At 46.0% G+C, this 16,867-nt stretch overlaps 1 protein-coding gene across 2 annotated transcripts in view; it reads right to left on the reverse strand.

Annotated features, from left to right (window-relative positions):
- Positions 1–13,460, reverse strand: part of PDSS2 (decaprenyl diphosphate synthase subunit 2) — a 290,238-nt gene extending 276,778 nt beyond the window's left edge. Inside the window, exon 1 of one of the 2 annotated variants that reach the window (XM_062186574.1) lies at positions 12,880–13,460. In XM_062186574.1, the coding sequence (XP_062042558.1) occupies positions 12,880–13,193 (314 nt within the window). In that variant the 5' untranslated portion in view covers positions 13,194–13,460. The remainder of the gene's footprint in view (positions 1–12,879) is intronic. The other variant, XM_062186573.1, reaches the window with a different exon arrangement.
- Between the last annotated feature and the right edge of the window lie 3,407 nt (positions 13,461–16,867).

A 16,867-nucleotide genomic window follows, 5' to 3' on the forward strand; every position in this document is an offset into this window, starting at 1 on the left:
TCCTCCCCTTAAGAGAGGTGGCCAGAGTGGAAGGTCAGGTTAGGGTCTATGTGCCCTGCCCTCTATCAGACCTTAGTCAGACTGAGGAACGTCTAGGCTCATTCTCAGAGAATCGCTTCAAATATCGTAAGGGATTTCCCTTCCTGACTCAGTCCTATAGCTTAACCTAGAATGATCTCTATCTGGTTCTGTCCTCTACCCTAACTCCGGATGAACTTGAACAATGTGCAGACAAGATGCACCGCCAGGCCCCAGACAGGCAGCCAGAGGCCGCTGGAGCCATACCCAGAGCCAACCCTTACTCAAACTGGACTTACCCGCGGCTACAGGCCTGAGACCACATGATCTGATGCCTGCTGGCAGCTATGGATGAGAACAGCCATAAACAGGTTAATTATGAGAAGATCCAAGAGGTCACCCAGGAACCCAAGGAAAACCCAGCTGTAGTTATGTCTCGCCTTATAGAGGTAATGACAAAATATACTAACACTAATCCCAATTCCCCAGATGGACAGCTGTTTTTAAATTCCTATTTTATTTCCCAGTTAGCTCCAGATTTCTACCACAAACTCCAAAAATTACAAGATGGTCCACAAACCCCCAGAGGGCCCTCACACATGGGCTTTTCATGTTTTTAACAATAGAGGCAAGGGATTAAGGACTCAGAAGGAAACAGAAAACTAAATGCTTGCCTCTGTAATCCACCAAGACCCCAATCTCGAGCTAAGACCCACCCCTCAGGGGCCCTATTATCAATGCAACAATACTGGGCACTGGGCTAAGGTGTGCTCCAACTCGAAGCCCACCTCAGCTCAAGGCTCTAGCCCTCCTGGGGCCTGTATTAAATGTGGCAATATTGGACATTGGGCCAGGAATTGCCCTAACCCTAGGCCTCCCTCTACCTCGAGTCCCAAGTGCAGACAATGGGGTCACTGGAAAATGGATTGCCCCCAGAGAGAGAAACAGAGAAACCACCCTTTCTGGTTTAGCCCTCTGCTCAAACCCCTCTGGCACAGGACATCTCATCTCTGTTAAACTTAACAGAATGAGGAGGCCCAGGGTTCTACATGCCCCATTGCAAATGAGTCCAGGGACAGTGTCCAGCAAGCAAGTTTCTTCCTTGGGGGACACTGGGGATAGTTTATCTGTTTTAAATGAATATTGTGGCCCACTCCTTCCTTCCTCAGTCTCTGTTGTTAGCATGAAAGGCCTTATCGAAATGCCTAATAAGACCCCTCCCTTATATTGCTCCTTTGGAATATTACTCTCCTGCATTCCTCTCTCATCCTTCCTAACTGCCCCACCCCCTCTTAGGCAGGAACCTTCTCCACCACTTGGGGGCATCTATTTCCATTCCCACCGGGAATAAAACATAAGCCTTTATACTTCACATTATGGACCCACCTCTCCACCCCAGACTCCTTCCCTTCCCTTGGCTAATTCCGTAGTGTGGGATACGTACCATAGGGTAATTGCCACCCACCATACCCCCATTCACATCTCTCTAAAACACCCTCAAAAACTATTACTGTTCCCCAATATCCTTTAAGCCAGAAGGCCACAGCAGTCTAAAACCTATTACAGACTGCCTCCTCCAAGCTAACATACTCATTCCCATCCACTCTCCCTGTAACACACCTATACTTCCTGTCAAAAAAATTTGATGGTTCTTATCGCTTAATACAGGAACTCTGACGTATTAATGGCGCTGTCTATCCCACAAACCCAGCTGTGCTAAACCCCTATACTCTCTTCTCCCTATGATGTCTTGCTTTTCCATCCTGGACCTGAAGGATGTCTTCTTCACAATTCCTCTAGACACTTGTTCCTAACCACTCTTTGCCTTTACCTGGTCTCACCCTGATACTTGTCTTACTCCACAATTCACCTGGGCAGTGTTACCCCAAGGTTTCTGGGACAGTGGGCACTTCTTTGGACAGGCACTCTATACAGATCTAGCCTCTAGTAACCTTTCACCCAGCATGCTTCTTCAATATATTGATGATCTTCTTACTCTGTAGCCCCTCCTGAAAGATGTCTCCAACATACCACAAGTCTTCTGAACTTTCTAGCTGAAAAAGGTTATAGCGTATCTCAAAAGAAGGCTCAGCTAATCTCTACTTCTCTAATTCTCTACTTCTACATGCCAGACCCACGCACAATTCCTCCAGCCCAAAAACAGGCAATACACTCTCCCTTTCCCATGTACTAAGTGTGACCTCCTCTCTTTCTTGGGATTCATGGGATATTTTCACATCCGGATTTCAAAATGTTCTCTTATTGCTAAACCTCCCTTTGAAGCTACCAAGGACAATATAGATGAGACCTTGCAAGAGACTTCCTCCCTACAGACCCCATTCCAAACCCTAAAGAGAACTCTTCCACAAGCACCCACCCTGAGCCTTCCTAAGCCACTTAAACTGTTCTTCCTCTATATCCATAACTCTAAGGAGCAAGCACTCAGTCTCCTGGCCCAAAAGGCCAGAGACTCTATGGCACCTATGGCCTATTTCTCCAAGCATTTAGATGGGGTTTATGAAGGCTGGTCCCAATGCCTAGGGATCCTAGCCAAAGCAGCCTTCTTTTTACTGAGGGCCAAAAAGTGACCCTTTATCAACTCTTACAAATTTGGTCCTCCCAAGGGTTGCAAGACCTCCTTAGCCACCACGCTTTTCAATCTATATCACCATCTCATGTCCAAGTTCTTCATTCTACCCTTTTCCAGTCCACCATTACTTTTCATTACTGTTCTTTCAACCCAGTTACTTTGCTCCCCATCACTCTCTCTGATTCCCTCAAACCCCATTCCTGTCCTGACTTCTTTGATTTTTCCCTGACTACATTTCACTACCTCACAAGACACTACTCTCCCCAAAGCCCCGGATTGGTTCATTGATGGCAGTGCTTCTAAAACTCCCCCTTTTTCCACTGGATACACAACAATTGAGGGGTACCTTGATGATGTATCTTCTTCCCCCACTTTGGGTCACAGAGGCTAGACCCCTACCTCAAGGCACTACTTTCCAATAGGCCAAATTGTTAGCCTTGATTTGAGCCTTCACCATAGCCAAAGACAGTTAATATATACACAGATTCCCAAAATGCCTATAATATTATCCATTCCAATGCCCAAATATGGCAAGAAAGGGGCTTTCTGATAGCCAGAGGGACCCTATAATAAATGGCAAGCTAATTAAAGCTCTTCTTGATGCTGCCCAGCTGTCAACAAAAGCCACTATTATTCACTGCAAAGGCCACCAGAAAGGTAAATAGTACCTTTCTGAAGCTAACAATCAGGCGGATGTAACAGCTAAAGCAGCAGTTCGTGGATAACATCCCATCTTTTCTCTTTAACTTAGCTATTGTATATTCAAACTTAGAAATCTCTCAGTTCCAACAACAAGAGCCATCTAGGAAGGACTCATGGTGGTTTCTAGACAAAAAACCAATACTCCTTTCTTTTCTCCAAGTTACCTTTCTAAAAAAAATCCACTGTCTCTATCACTGAAACCCCAGCTCTCTTCACTTCCTGAGATCACACGTACACATAACTCCCACCGTATGAGAAACTCTGCATAACACATCTCAGACATGTAGCATCTGCCAAACCACTAACCCCAACTCTCATTTCAGGCTATCCCCATTTCCCACTCCCAGGGAGGACTGGCAGATTGACTTCACCCATACGCCACCAGTTAGGTGAACATGTTACCTTCTGGTTATGGTGGACACTTTCTTGGGGTGGGTGGAAGCTTTCTGTACTACAAATAAAAGAGCTTCCAGTGTTTCACTATACTATTAAATGATATTATCTCAAGATTTGGATTACTGGCTTCCATTCAATCAGGTAACGGACTGGAGTTTACCTCTCAAGTTACTCAAATAGTGTCTGCCTCTCTTCATATCTCACGACATTTTCATACTCCCTATTGTCCTCCTCTTCAGGAAAAGTAGAACGAATGACTGCTGTATTGTGGGGAAATTAGTTACATGAGGTAATTCAAAGATGGCGCCCAAACGAAGTAAGGTAGACGGAATCCAAAGTTGTTTACCACCAAAACTAATTGGCTATGCAACATCAGGGGAGGTAACAAAACTAGTAACAAGTGTATAGACATATGGCTAGTCCTATAGAAATCACCCCGTAAAATGACGGTTTAAGTGATTGGTTGGTCCTTAGTCTTGCCCCAATGACTCTGCAGTTTTGTGCTATAAAAGGCTCTGTTACACATGAAATAAACGAGTTCTTGCTAGACTTGACTCCCCGCTGCATCTGATTGTCTCCGGGATTGGGAGGCTGGGGAACGGGAGAGCGGCACACTTACCTTTCCTCTGACCCAGTCCATCCTTGTACGGGTGGACTAAGACCCTGCACTGTATCTCAAGCCATCACACAGGAGCAACACAAAACTGCTCTTCTTAAATCAATCCAATCCGAGTATACATTCTTGCTCAGATCCTCACCCCATGTCTACACCCCTGTATCACGAGGAAGTAGCTAGAAAGAAATAAGCACCCCATCTCCTTATCTGTGGGTGATCCTATGCCTGGCTGGGAGACTGCCTGCCTAGCCCGTGCAAGAGGTTAAGAGAGCATAGCACACCATGCCTACCAGCAAAGACCCTGGTCAGGGGCTCAGCACACTGGGATCCACACATGACCTGACTGCTGGCAGGCAGCAAAAGCCCCAGGCACATCTCCCCACACTCACTTCCCATTGAAGGGCCTTGTAATTGTCAACTAGGTTAACAGCTCTCTGGGTGTGGCCCAGACTCATAAAGACCATGTGGAAGGCTATTTCAAGCTGACTGGAGAAGCATAGAGGTGCCAGAGGTATTTTATCCTATAGAATTAGTGTTGCTACTCTGAACTAGCTACTCCCCTTTGCCCGCCCTATAAAAACTTGTGCCTGATTGTAAATAAACAGACATGTTCACTGAAACTGTCTCTGGTGCCCCACCAATCCCAATAGTGTGGGCCTCACAGGATGAGCCAACACTTATCTATACTCAAAGTCAGGATTGATGGAGCAAGAACATAAGCCTCAGCCGTTCTAGCTCATTGACAAAAAGAGAGATAAAATTGGAATTTATCTCTTGTCCCTGAATCTCAATTCAGCCTCACACCTTTTATACCCCACCCCATCCAATCCTCACATTCTCCCCCAGGTTCGGAAGCCAAACTTGAAAGATATGTATGGAGGAAATCACTTCCGAATGCTTACGCTTACCCCTACCCCTACCCCCACCGTCACCCCTTGCCCACCTAAGATATAAAAAAAGTACAGCCCCTGGGGTCTAGGCCCTCTGCCAAGTGTAGAGTCTATGTGCACATCGGTAGTTGGTCACCCACCTCTGGAGCCCTCTGCCACATGTTCAGGCTGTGTTCAAACCAACAGATGGTCAATCATCTCTATGGATTTATTTTCTCTGAATAAATTTGGTCTGGCTGCAAATTTGTACCCTGCCTCCTCTCTGTTCTGTACCCCTTTTTTCTTACATCTTCCATTAGCTGACTCACTCCCTAGATAGCCCCAACAGCCAATTCTGGGCCAGGCTGAAGCCAGGAGCCAGGAGCTTTATCTGGGTCCACTGCTTTTCCCAGGTCATTAGCAGGGAGCCGGATTGGAAGTGGAGCAGCCAGGACATGCACTGGCACTCATATGGGATGCCAGTGTTGCAGGTGGCAGCTTTATGTGCTATGCCACAATGCCAGCCCCTACACTGAATTCTTGTGGATATATACCCAGAAGTAGAATTGGTAGATCATATAAGTACTCTATTTTTAATTTTGAGGAAAAATATTTCTTTCAGTCAGCATAATTCCTTTGAGATTCATTCAAGTTGTGGTGGTTATCACTACTTCATTTCTTTTTATTGCTGAGTAACATTTCATTGTTTTCTACGTACCATATTTTGTTCAGCAGTTTTCCACTGAATGATATTTATGTTGTTTCAGTATGGGGTTATTACAAATAAGGCTGCTAAAAACATTTGTGTATAGCTTTCATTATGATATGTTTTTATTTCTCTGGGATAAATGCTTAAGAATATAAATTATGCTGAGATATACACTATGTGTTATACAAGAAATTTACTGGGGCTGGCACTATGGCATAGAAAGTTAAGCCTCCACCTGCAATGCCGACATCCATATGGGCACTGGTTCAAGTCCTGGTTCCTCCACTTCTCATCCAGCTCCCTGCTAATGCACTTGGGAAAGTGGGTAAGGATGGCCCAGGTACTTGGGCCTCTGCACCCATGTGGGATACCCAGAAGAAGCTCTAGGCTCCTGGCTTCAGATAAGCCCAGCTCGAGCCCTTGTGGCCATTTGGGTAGTGAAAAAGTAGATGGAAGATCTCAACCTCCCTCTCTCCATGTCTCTGTCTTTCAAATAAATGAATAAATCTTTAAAAAAAGAAAAAACAAAAACAAAAAACAAAAAAAACAACTGTTTTCCAGAGTGGCTGTGACATTTTATGTTCCCATCATCAATGTATGAGAAACTTACCAGAAATTCCTATCTTTTTATTTTAGTCAATCTAGTAGCAGGGTTGCTCTTTTTAGAAGATGTATCTGAAAGGCAGAATCACGGGGAGTGGAGGAAGGGAGAGAGAGAAAGAAAGGGGAAGAGGGACACAGAGACTGAGACTTTCCATCAGCCAGTTCACTTCCCAAAGGCCCACAACTTCCAGGGCTGGGCAGCAGTCAGGCTCCACTGGCGTTTCCCACAGGGTGGCAGGAGCCCAATTATTTGAGCCATCTTCTGCTGCCTTCCCAGGTGCATTAGCAAGGAGCTGGATCAGAAGCAAAGGAGCCAATACTCAAATCTGCACTTTGATATAAGATGCCAGTGTCACAATGGCAGTTCAACCTGCATTGCCACATTGCCAGCCCCTCACATTCTGGTTTTAATTTGCATTTCTGTACAGGCTAATAATGTTAAACATCTTTTCATATGCTTACTTGCCATCTTTATATAAAGATTTTCTTTTTTGCCCATTTTCTAATTGTTTTGTTTTCTTATTGTTGAGTTTAGAGAGCTCTTCAAATATTCCAAATACAAGACTTTCTTTTCATTTTCTTCCGTTCTGTAACAAATCATTTTACCCTTTTGTGGAGCAATTTTTTATGTCAATTTTTAAATTATTTTTTATTTATCCAAGAGAGAAAGCACACACACAGAGAGAAACACAGAGAGAGAGAGAGCAGCAGCAATAGAGCACTTCCATGTGCTGGCTCATTCCCCAAATGCCACCAGTGGCCATGACTGGACTATAGCTAGGAGCTGGAACCAAAATCCAGGTTTTCCAAGTGGGTGGCAGGGACTCACCTATTTGAGCCATTAGCAGATGCTTCCAGAATCTGCACTGGCAGGAAGCTGGAAGTGGGAACCAGAGGCAGGAATCAAACACAGGTACTCAGTTAAGGAATGCAGGCATTTAACGGCCATCTTAAGCACGAGGTCAAACATCTGATGGGGTTCAATCACTGGTTTGTTCTTTTATGAATTAAGGTTTTGGTACCAAGTCTAAGGACTGTTTACCTAGGTCTAGTTATAGAAGATATTCTCCTTTGCTTTCTAATGAGAATTTTATAGTCTTATGTTTCACCCTTAAATCCATTTTACATTGACTTTTTAAAAACTATGCTATGAGGCTTAGGCTGAGGTTCATTTGTTTGCCTATGATGTACAATGGTTCCAGCATCATGTGTTGAAAGGACTATCCTCCCTCCATTAAAGCTCTTTTGTACCTTTGTTAAAAATCAATTGGACATACTTGTATTGATCTATTTCTGGGTTCTCTGTTCTGTTCCATTGATCTATCTATTCCTCTGCCCATACTATACTGTTCTGTTTATGCTGTTTATTTTACTTTATTGTACTGCTTATCCTTGGTTTTTTTGTTTGTTTGTTTTTAGATTTCTTCCATTTATTTGAGAGGTAGAGTTACAGAGAAAGTGAGAGAGAGAGAGAAAGGTCTTCCATTCACTGGCCCACCACCCGAATGGCTGGAGTATACTAAGCCTCCACCTGTGGTGCTGGCATCCTATATGGGCACCAGTTAACATCCCAGCTGCTCCTCTTCCAATCCAGCTCTCTGCTAATGACCCAGGAAAGTGGTGGAAGATGGCCCAAGTGCTTGGGGCCCTGCACTTGAGTGGGAGACTTGGAGGAAGCTCCTGGCTCCTGGCTTCAAATCAGCCCAGCTCTAGCAGTAGCAGCCATTTGGAGAGTGAACCAGCAGAAGGAAGATCATTCTCTCTCTCTCCTTCTCCCTGTCAGTAACTCTCTCTCTCAAATAAATAAATAAAGCCATTAGGGGCTGGCGCTGTGGCATGTTAGGCTAAGCCTCTTCCTGGGGTGCTGACATCCCATATGGGTACCAATTCTGGCCCTGGCTGCTCCTCTTCTAGTCTAGCTCTCTGCTATGGCCTGGGAAACCAGTGGAAGATGACCCAAGTGCTTGGGCCCCTACACACATGTGGGAGACCCAGAGGAAGCTCCTGGCTCCTGGCTTCAGATCAGCTCACCTCTGGCTTTTGCAGCCATTTGGGGAGTGAACCAGTGGATGGAAGACCATTTTCTTTGTCTCTTCCTCTGTCTGTAACTCAATCTTTTAGATAAATAAAAAAATAAATAAATAAATCTTTAAAAAATAAAGTCTTTAAAAAGAAATTAATTCACAGAAAGCCATATGTAATTTACTGTCATATTACTAAATTTCCTTCAAAATGAGAAAAATTCATTATGCTATTTTTGTTCAGGGAAATACCTATGTATTTATTTTTATTTTTTAGAAAGAGACAGGAACAAAGACAGAGAGACCATCCATTTGCTGGTTCATTCACAAATACCCACAACGGCTGGGGCTGAATCAGGCTTGAAGCCAAGAACTAGGAACACAATCCAGATCACCAACATCAGTGGCAGGAACACTGCTATTTGAGCCATCACCACTGCCTCCCAGGGCCCACATCAACAGGAAAGTGGAGTCAGGAACTGGACCTGGAGATTGAACCCAGGCACTCCAAACTGCAATATGGACATCTTTACTGGAAGCTTACCAATTAGGCCAAATGCCCACACTTACATACTTTTACAAAAATAATAACCCCAAAAAGTCAGTATAGTGGAGGTCAGAGAAACTGACTGGGGAATACATAGGTAGTTTCAACAGGATTGGTTAAGTTAGAATTCTTTTCTTTTCAATTAATTGTCATGATTTTCTTAATTTTTTTCCTAAAGATTTATTTATTTTAATTGAGAGGCAGAGGCAGAGAGAGAGAGAAAGAGAGAGAAAGAAGTCCTGCATCCACTGGTTCACTCCCCAGATAGCCGCAATAGCCAGAGCTAGGCTGATCTGAAGCCAGGAGCCAGGAGTGTCCTCTGGGTCTCCCATGCAGGTGCAGTGGCCCAAGGACTTGGGCCTTTTTCTACTACTTTCCCAGGCCATAGCAGAGAGCTGGATCAGAAGTGGAGCAGCCAGGACTCAAACCCACACCCATATGGGATGCCAGCTCTGCTTTACCTGCTATGCCACAGCACCAGCACCCTAGAATTCTTAAATTGGGTAAGAGACTCACTTGTTGCATTATTAAGCTTTAAAACATACACACAGGGCTGCCACTGTGGCATAGTGGGTAAAGCCGCCAATTGCAGTGCCGGCATCCCATATGAGCGCTGGTTCAAGACCCAGCTGCTCCACTTCCAATCCAGCCCTCTGTTAAGGCCTGGGAAAGTAGCATAAGATGGTCCAAGTCCTTGGGCCCCTGCACCCACTTGAGAGACCCAGAAGAAGCTCCTGACTGCAGGCTTCAGATTGGCTCTGCTCTGGCCACTGCAGCCATCTAGGGCGTGAACCAGCAGATGGAAGACCTCTCTCTCTCCCTCTGTCTCAGCCTCTCTGTAGCTCTGCCTTTCGTATAAATAGATAAATCTTTGAAAAGCTTTAACACACACACACACATCTGTCTGTGTGTGTGTTCTGAATATGTATCAGCCACAGTCTCACCAGAACTAACATTCGAGCTACAGAACAGGTTTAGTCTGATTGCCTGATGTAAAAGTAACATTCCTGATAACTGACAACAATGAAAAAAATAAAAATTAGTACTGCCACTTGTAACTTTGGTAAAAAGAAAAATGACAGGTGTCTCAAAAAAAAAAAAAAAACTAAAGGAGGGGGTGTTGTGCGAGCAGGGAAAGTGGGTGTGGCTGTGAAAGAGTAACATGAGGGATCCCTGTGGGAATGGAAATGTTCTGTATCTTGAATGTATCCATGTTAATACCCTACTTATTACACTGTACTAGTTTCACTAAGCATTCTGGATCTCTCCATATTCTTTCTTACAACCGCTTGTGAATCTACAATTAACTCAAAAGTTTAATTTAAAAAAGGAAAATGTGGCTGGCATTGTGGTGTAGAAGGTAAAGCTGCTGCCTGCAATGCCGGCATTCCATATGAGTGCCAGTTTGAGTCCCTGCTGCTCCACTTCCAATCCAGTCCTCTGCTGATAGCCTGGGAAAAGCAGTGGAAGATGGCCCAAATCTTTGGGCCTCTGCCACCCATGTGGAAGTCCCAGATGAAGCTCCTGGTTCCTGGCTTTGGCCTTGATCTGCAGCACTTACTGCAGCCACCTGGGAAGTGAACTAGTGGATGGAAGATCTCTCTCTGTCTCTAACTCTCTCTGTAACTCCAACTTTCAAATAAATAAATAAATCTTAAAAAAAAAAAAAAAAGGAAAATAGGAAAAGAACATCAGTTTTATCCTGGATTTCTCTACTTTGGCACATGGTGACATTCTGGGCACATAATTCTTTTTTGTGGGGGCTGTCTTAAGCATTTTAGAATACCCAACTCCTTTTATTTCAACCAAAAAAGTCTCCATACACTGCCAAATGTCCCTGGGGGTGGGGGAGAGGGACAAAACTGTCACAGTTGAGAACCACTGCTCTAGTGATAAAAGCCAAGAACTTTGGAAATGTCGTTGACTGAAGAAGACTAAAGGGATATAACAACTAAATGCAATACCGGATCAAAAGTGGGATCCTGAACCAGATGCTAATATGAAGGACAGTATTGGCTAAATTAACAAAACTGGAATATGAATGGTACATTAAAGTATTACGTCAATATTAAAACATACCTAAGTTGGGACTGGCACTGTGGTGTAGTGGATAAAGCCACCGTCTACAGTGTCGGCATCCCATATGGGCACCAGTTCGAGTCCCAGCTGCTCCACTTATGATGCAGCTCCCAGCTATGGCCTGGGAAAGCAGTAGATGGCCTAGGTCCTTGGGCCCCTGCACCCAGGTGGGAGACCCGGAAGAAGCTCCTGACTCCTAGCTTCAGATCAGCCATTGCAGCCATTTGGGAAGTAAACCAGTGGATGGAAGACTTTCTCTCTCTCTCTCTGCCTCTGCCTGTCTGTAACTCTGCCTTTCAAATAAATAAATCTTAAAAAAAAAAAAAGATAAAATATACCAAGTTGATAACTGTACTGTAGTTTTACTTTTTTTTATTTAATTGAGAGGCAGAGAGACACAGAGAAAGAGCTCCTATATGCTGCTTCACTCCCCAGATGACTGCAAGCAAATGCAATTCATGGCTCTGACATGAGTGGCAGGAACCTAATTACTTGAGCCATCATCTCTGCCTGCCAGGGTCTGCATTAGCAGGGAGCTAGAGCCAGAAGCCAGAGCCACAAATCAAATCCAGTCACTCTCATGAGGAATGCGGGCTCTTAATTGCTAGGCTAAATGCTGGCTCCTGAACTGTAGTTCTTCGAGAGTATCCCTATTCTTAGGAAATACATACTGAAGTATTCAGGGATAAAGGTCCATAATGCAAACATTTTATCCTCAAAGGATTCAGGAAGTACAAAATGTGTGTTCGGGCCAGCGCTTTGGTGTAGTAGGGTAAAGCCTCTGCCTTCAGTGCCTGCATCTCATACGGACACCGGTTCGAGTCCCAGCTGCTCCACTTCCGATCCAGCTCTCTGCTATGGCCTGGGAAAGCAGAGAGGATACCAGGACCACCTGCAAGTCCTTGGGCCCCTGCATCCACTTGAGAGACCCAGAAGCTCCTGGCTTCAGATAAGGCGCAGCTTCGGCCATTGCGGCCATTTGAGGATTGAACCAGCAGATGGAAGACCTCTCTCTCTGCCTCTGCCTCTCTGTAACTGTCTTTCAAATAAATAAATCTTTAAAAAAATGTGTGTGTGTTTGTAGTAGGTAAATCTGATCAAAGGGCATAAAAATGTGTTCTTAATACTATTTTTACTTTGGCAACCGTTCTGTATGTTTAATATCAATTACAAATCAGAAGAGGTGATTTAAAAGGGAGGGGAAAAAAAGCCCTTAAAAACTCTAACAGCAAGTTTCACAGCAGTAAGCCAGCATAGGCAACAAATATCCCAAGAGGATCATGACTACTGGCCGGAGAGATTCCTAGTTCAAGTCTGGACAATCATTAGAAAGAACTATCCACTCTTAGCCTATCTCGTCCTCTCCACTCTAAGAACTGAAAATCCAATCTGTCCCAATTTTAGAGGACCATTTCCAGAAGGTGAGGCGATAAACTTAACAGCCCTGCTCGATTTCTCCACGAATCCAGGCATCTTCATCTTTACCAGTTAGGAAGCAAAATCGCGAAAAGCCTACAACTGCTTTAGAAAAGGAAACCATTTTTCCGCTCAGCTGAGCACGTGGAGGAAGAATGTTGAGCGAACTACAGAAGACGCACCATACAGAACGTCTCGGAGAGCTGAAGGGAGGACGAAGTAAAAAGAAGTGGCCGGGGGTCAGTGTGCGCCGTCCAGGGTCAAGGACAGGAGTGGGCGCGCGTGCGCCAGCGGCAGAGAAGGGGTGGCTCACCTGGCCGTGGTCAGCAGCGGGTGCTGAGTGCCCACCAGCTTCCGCACCTGCATGGCGATGTTGCTGAGCTCGTCGCTCAGCAGGCAGCGGAGGCTCATGAAGGACGTGGGGTAGCCCACTATCTTCTCCGCCTCTGACACCACCTGGTTCCAGTGGGCCGGGGACCTGGAGGACTGCGCTCGGCAGGAGCCCAGGAGGAGATGGTGTCTGCACCCTGAGAAGACGGTGTCGAGGGGCCGGGACCACAAGCGCCGCGGGGGACCCGAGGCTCCGAGACAACGGGGCAAGCGTAACTGCAACTGCCGAAGACTCATGATTAGACTGTGCAAGTCAGGGACCTCGGGTGTCCGCGGAGGTGGCGCGGGAAACCAACCGCGGGCAGAGGAGGAATCTGCAGGAACTAAACAGAAGCGGCGACTCCTGACCCTCGTCAGGGTGTGGCTTCCAGGGGCCGAAATGAAATTTGACTGATACCTTCTGTGGCCGGGGCTGGAAAAACTGGGAGCACCAGCTCAGCACTGACCCAGGCCACCTAGGCTAGAAACCACGGTCCCTGCCTATGTGGGGGACGCCATATTGGCGGTGTGGTTTACGGCCTGCCGTAAAGCTAGAGGAGCGGCAAAGCGCGCTCCCTGCTTTACGGCGCAGTCCGGAACGCTCCTCCCCCACCCCCGTGGGGCGGAGCTTTGGAGCTGGACCGCCCGAAGGCTTCTCCCGACCCTTTCTCCGGTGGCGACAGGAGGAAGACACGGGCATGCAGAGATATCTACGTGACGAGTCACGGTCGGTGTCTGCAGAGCCTCTTTCCCCGGTCCCCGGGGACGGTCGGAGGCGCTCGCCTTTTGTCGCCGCCCACCTCCGGCCCCCGGCAGTAAGCCTGGACCACCGTGGAGGCCGTCTCGCGGGCTGCGTGGCGGCTGCGGCCGTGGGCCAGGGCTCAGCGGTGGAACGCGATGTGGTAAAATCCCAGAAGAATGACTCGTGGCGGGCTGCTTAGCTGGCTGAGCCCTCGGCGGAAGGTGGCAGGTGCCAGGTGCCGTGGGAAGACAGACACTAAGGAGTGTCTTCAGATTACCAGCCTTGGACCCTCCGGGGTCCGGCCCACACGGAACCGGCCGTGCCTCCTCCGCCAGGGTGCAGCGGCAGAATGACGTCCTGCCGGCTCCCCGCCTCTCGTTTTCCTCCTCACCCCTGGCCCTGGCGCTCCCCTCTCCCGCCGGGATTCCACCAGGATTCACAAGTTAACTTACTTGGTCCTCAAAGCAGCCACACTAGATAACAGTGGTTTTCCCCATGTCTCCTGGGCGGTAACCAAGGCACAGCTGAGCCGTATAAATGGCCCAAGACCACACTAGGCAGGGCTATGAACCCAGGCAATCTAGTTTCTGAATGTAGACTCTTCACCAAGTAATAGGCACCAGCCGCTGTTTTCTGCTCCTTGCAGAGGGGAAGCGATGATTGATTCACTTCGGCTACCTATTTCCGTTTGTCTCCTTTCTCATCACCCGGAACGAATGTTAACAAATCCTTGTAACTAAAGGGTATATGTATTGCCCAGTCTGTACTCCCTTGGAAATAGCCTGCAAAACTCTCTTCACCTATCAAAACCATTTCAAATTAAATGTTCATTTAAAAAAAAAGCATCATGCATAATATTGGACTAGACTTGAGCAAATATCAAAATTGGTACTAAAAAGGCAAAGTAAAGAATAATGGTTCACTATGCAAAGCAAGATGCTTTACAAAAGGTTTAGCTTCAAACTCCCTTGGAATGGCAAATTTCCCTTGTGGTTTAAAAATTCAATTTTATTTACAAAAATTCAGTTGAGGTATAACTTTTCAGGCACACATTTCATTTAAAGTGGATTATGCTTTTAACTATTAAGGAGAGTCTATGCCCTCAAAATAAGTGAGGTCAATTGAAGTTTGAAAATAATTCCTGCGAAACCGAGAAACTACTGGCAATAAAATTAAGGTCTATCACAAGATTAAAATAAATGTGGAGAGTAAGGCACGTTACTGTTCCAAAAAGTTCCAAGGGCTGAGCTTCTGGGTTATCCAAGGTGAAAGAAGCCATGAAAATACTAAGAAAGATAAAGACTGAACGTGATATATTGTGCACCTGCGGCTGTTTCTTCAGCATCACGGTACTTTAAGAGTAACTTTTGATGCAATTTCCTTAATACTCATTCACATCATGTACTGTAATTTCTCCACAGAAGCCAAGTGCATTATTCTCTGGTCATACTCTATTAACCAAGTTTTTGATTATTCATGGGACTTTTGGTCCCATTTACTTTAAATAATCAGCCCTTTCCATTTATACTTACAGGTAGAAAGCTGCATTGTTTCTAATGATAATCGTTTTTAGAAGGTGAAGATAGTATTTGTTATTTAATCTTACAGATAAATATATAATTCTTTAGAATCTTTATGATGAAGGGGATTTCTGAATCGCTAGTGAGGAGAAGGAAGAGGGAGTGTGTATAATTCTACCCTTGCTCGGACACTGATAATAGTCATTTTGAGGATGTCTGGGAATGTGTGCGTGAAGAAAGAATTACAGCAGGGTTTCTCAACCTTGGCCTTGTTGACACTTTGCACCAGGTAAGTCTTTGTCGCAGGGGAGGCCGTCCTTGTGCTGTAAGATGTTAAGTAGCATACGTGACCTCTACCCACTAGATGCCACAGTATCCCTCTCCATGTTGTGACAACCGGTTATCTTCAGACATTGCCAAATATAGGTCCTCTGAAGGGCAAAGTCACCCACTGGAAAACAGGAAGTGGAGATACTAAGAGAAAAATAGTGCCTATCACGATGCTACCTTCTACAAAGCAGTAAAAGAAGTCCTGGGGAGGTCGGCGCCATGGCTTATCAGGCTAATCCTCCGCCTTGCAGCGCCGGCACACCAGGTTCTAGTCCCGGTTGGGGCGCTGGATTCTATCCCAGTTGCCCCTCTTCCAGGCCAGCTCTCTGCTATGGCCCGGGAAGGCAGTGGAGGATGGCCCAAGTGCTTGGGCCCTGCACCCGCATGGGAGACCAGGAGAAGCACCTGGCTCCTGGCTTCGGATCAGCACAATGCGCCGGCCGCAGCGGCCATTGGAGGGTAAACCAACGGCAAAAAGGAAGACCTTTCTCTCTCTCTCTCTCTCTCTCACTATCCACTCTGCCTGTCAAAAAAAAAAGTGCTGGGGGTGACCAGTCCTGCAGATTAGAGAGCGGTCACTCCACAATCTGTAGAAACCTCCAGCCATATGCAAGGACTTGGATTGTTCTGGAGGCAGCGAGCAAACAAAAAAAAAAAAAAAATGACCACAGCTCCTCTTCCTTTCTCAGGATTGTGAGACTGGTAACATACAGTGGACTTCCCTTACTGGCCATGCATTCTACTGGCCCTAGAAAGAAGTGGGGTCATATTTGATGTTCTCTTCTTTGGCTGGAAACCAGAGCCAATCTTTGGAAATACCAGGTCTTAACAAGAACGGTGATAACTATGAGCCTTAGCATTTCCATGATTAGGTGAATGGAAATAGCAACACTGCAGGCACCCTCCTATCACTCTCAACACAGTCACCTATTATTTATCCTGAGAGTTCTTCCAAAAGCAGATGAAAGTACTGTAGGCTATCTTGTGGCAGAATGGTAAAAGAGGAAATGTAATGACACTAGCAAAAACCCAGGAGTTTGACCACCTACTTGGTTGGCAGCTGTGGGGAAGAGGGATGGAGCATGTTGCTTCTTCTGCTTTATCAGAGGCTGGACTCTCTTCATTTTTAGTCTCTCTGTTTTCTGCAGGCTAGTCTTCTTTAGTTTCTTGGTTAGCCACCTCAGCCTGTTTTCCCCTTGCTCCTCTCTTGCCCTTTGCTTGCTCTTGTTTGTCTGATGTCTTACCCTTCTCGGCGGCCTTCTTGGGCTTCGCCGACAACCGCGCAGACCTCCTCTTGGGCTCCTCCTTCACCACGGCTTGGGCAGCGCTGACCTGACCTT

Source organism: Lepus europaeus, chromosome 3 (genome assembly GCF_033115175.1).
Source record: "Lepus europaeus isolate LE1 chromosome 3, mLepTim1.pri, whole genome shotgun sequence".
NCBI classification, from domain to species: domain Eukaryota; kingdom Metazoa; phylum Chordata; class Mammalia; order Lagomorpha; family Leporidae; genus Lepus; species Lepus europaeus.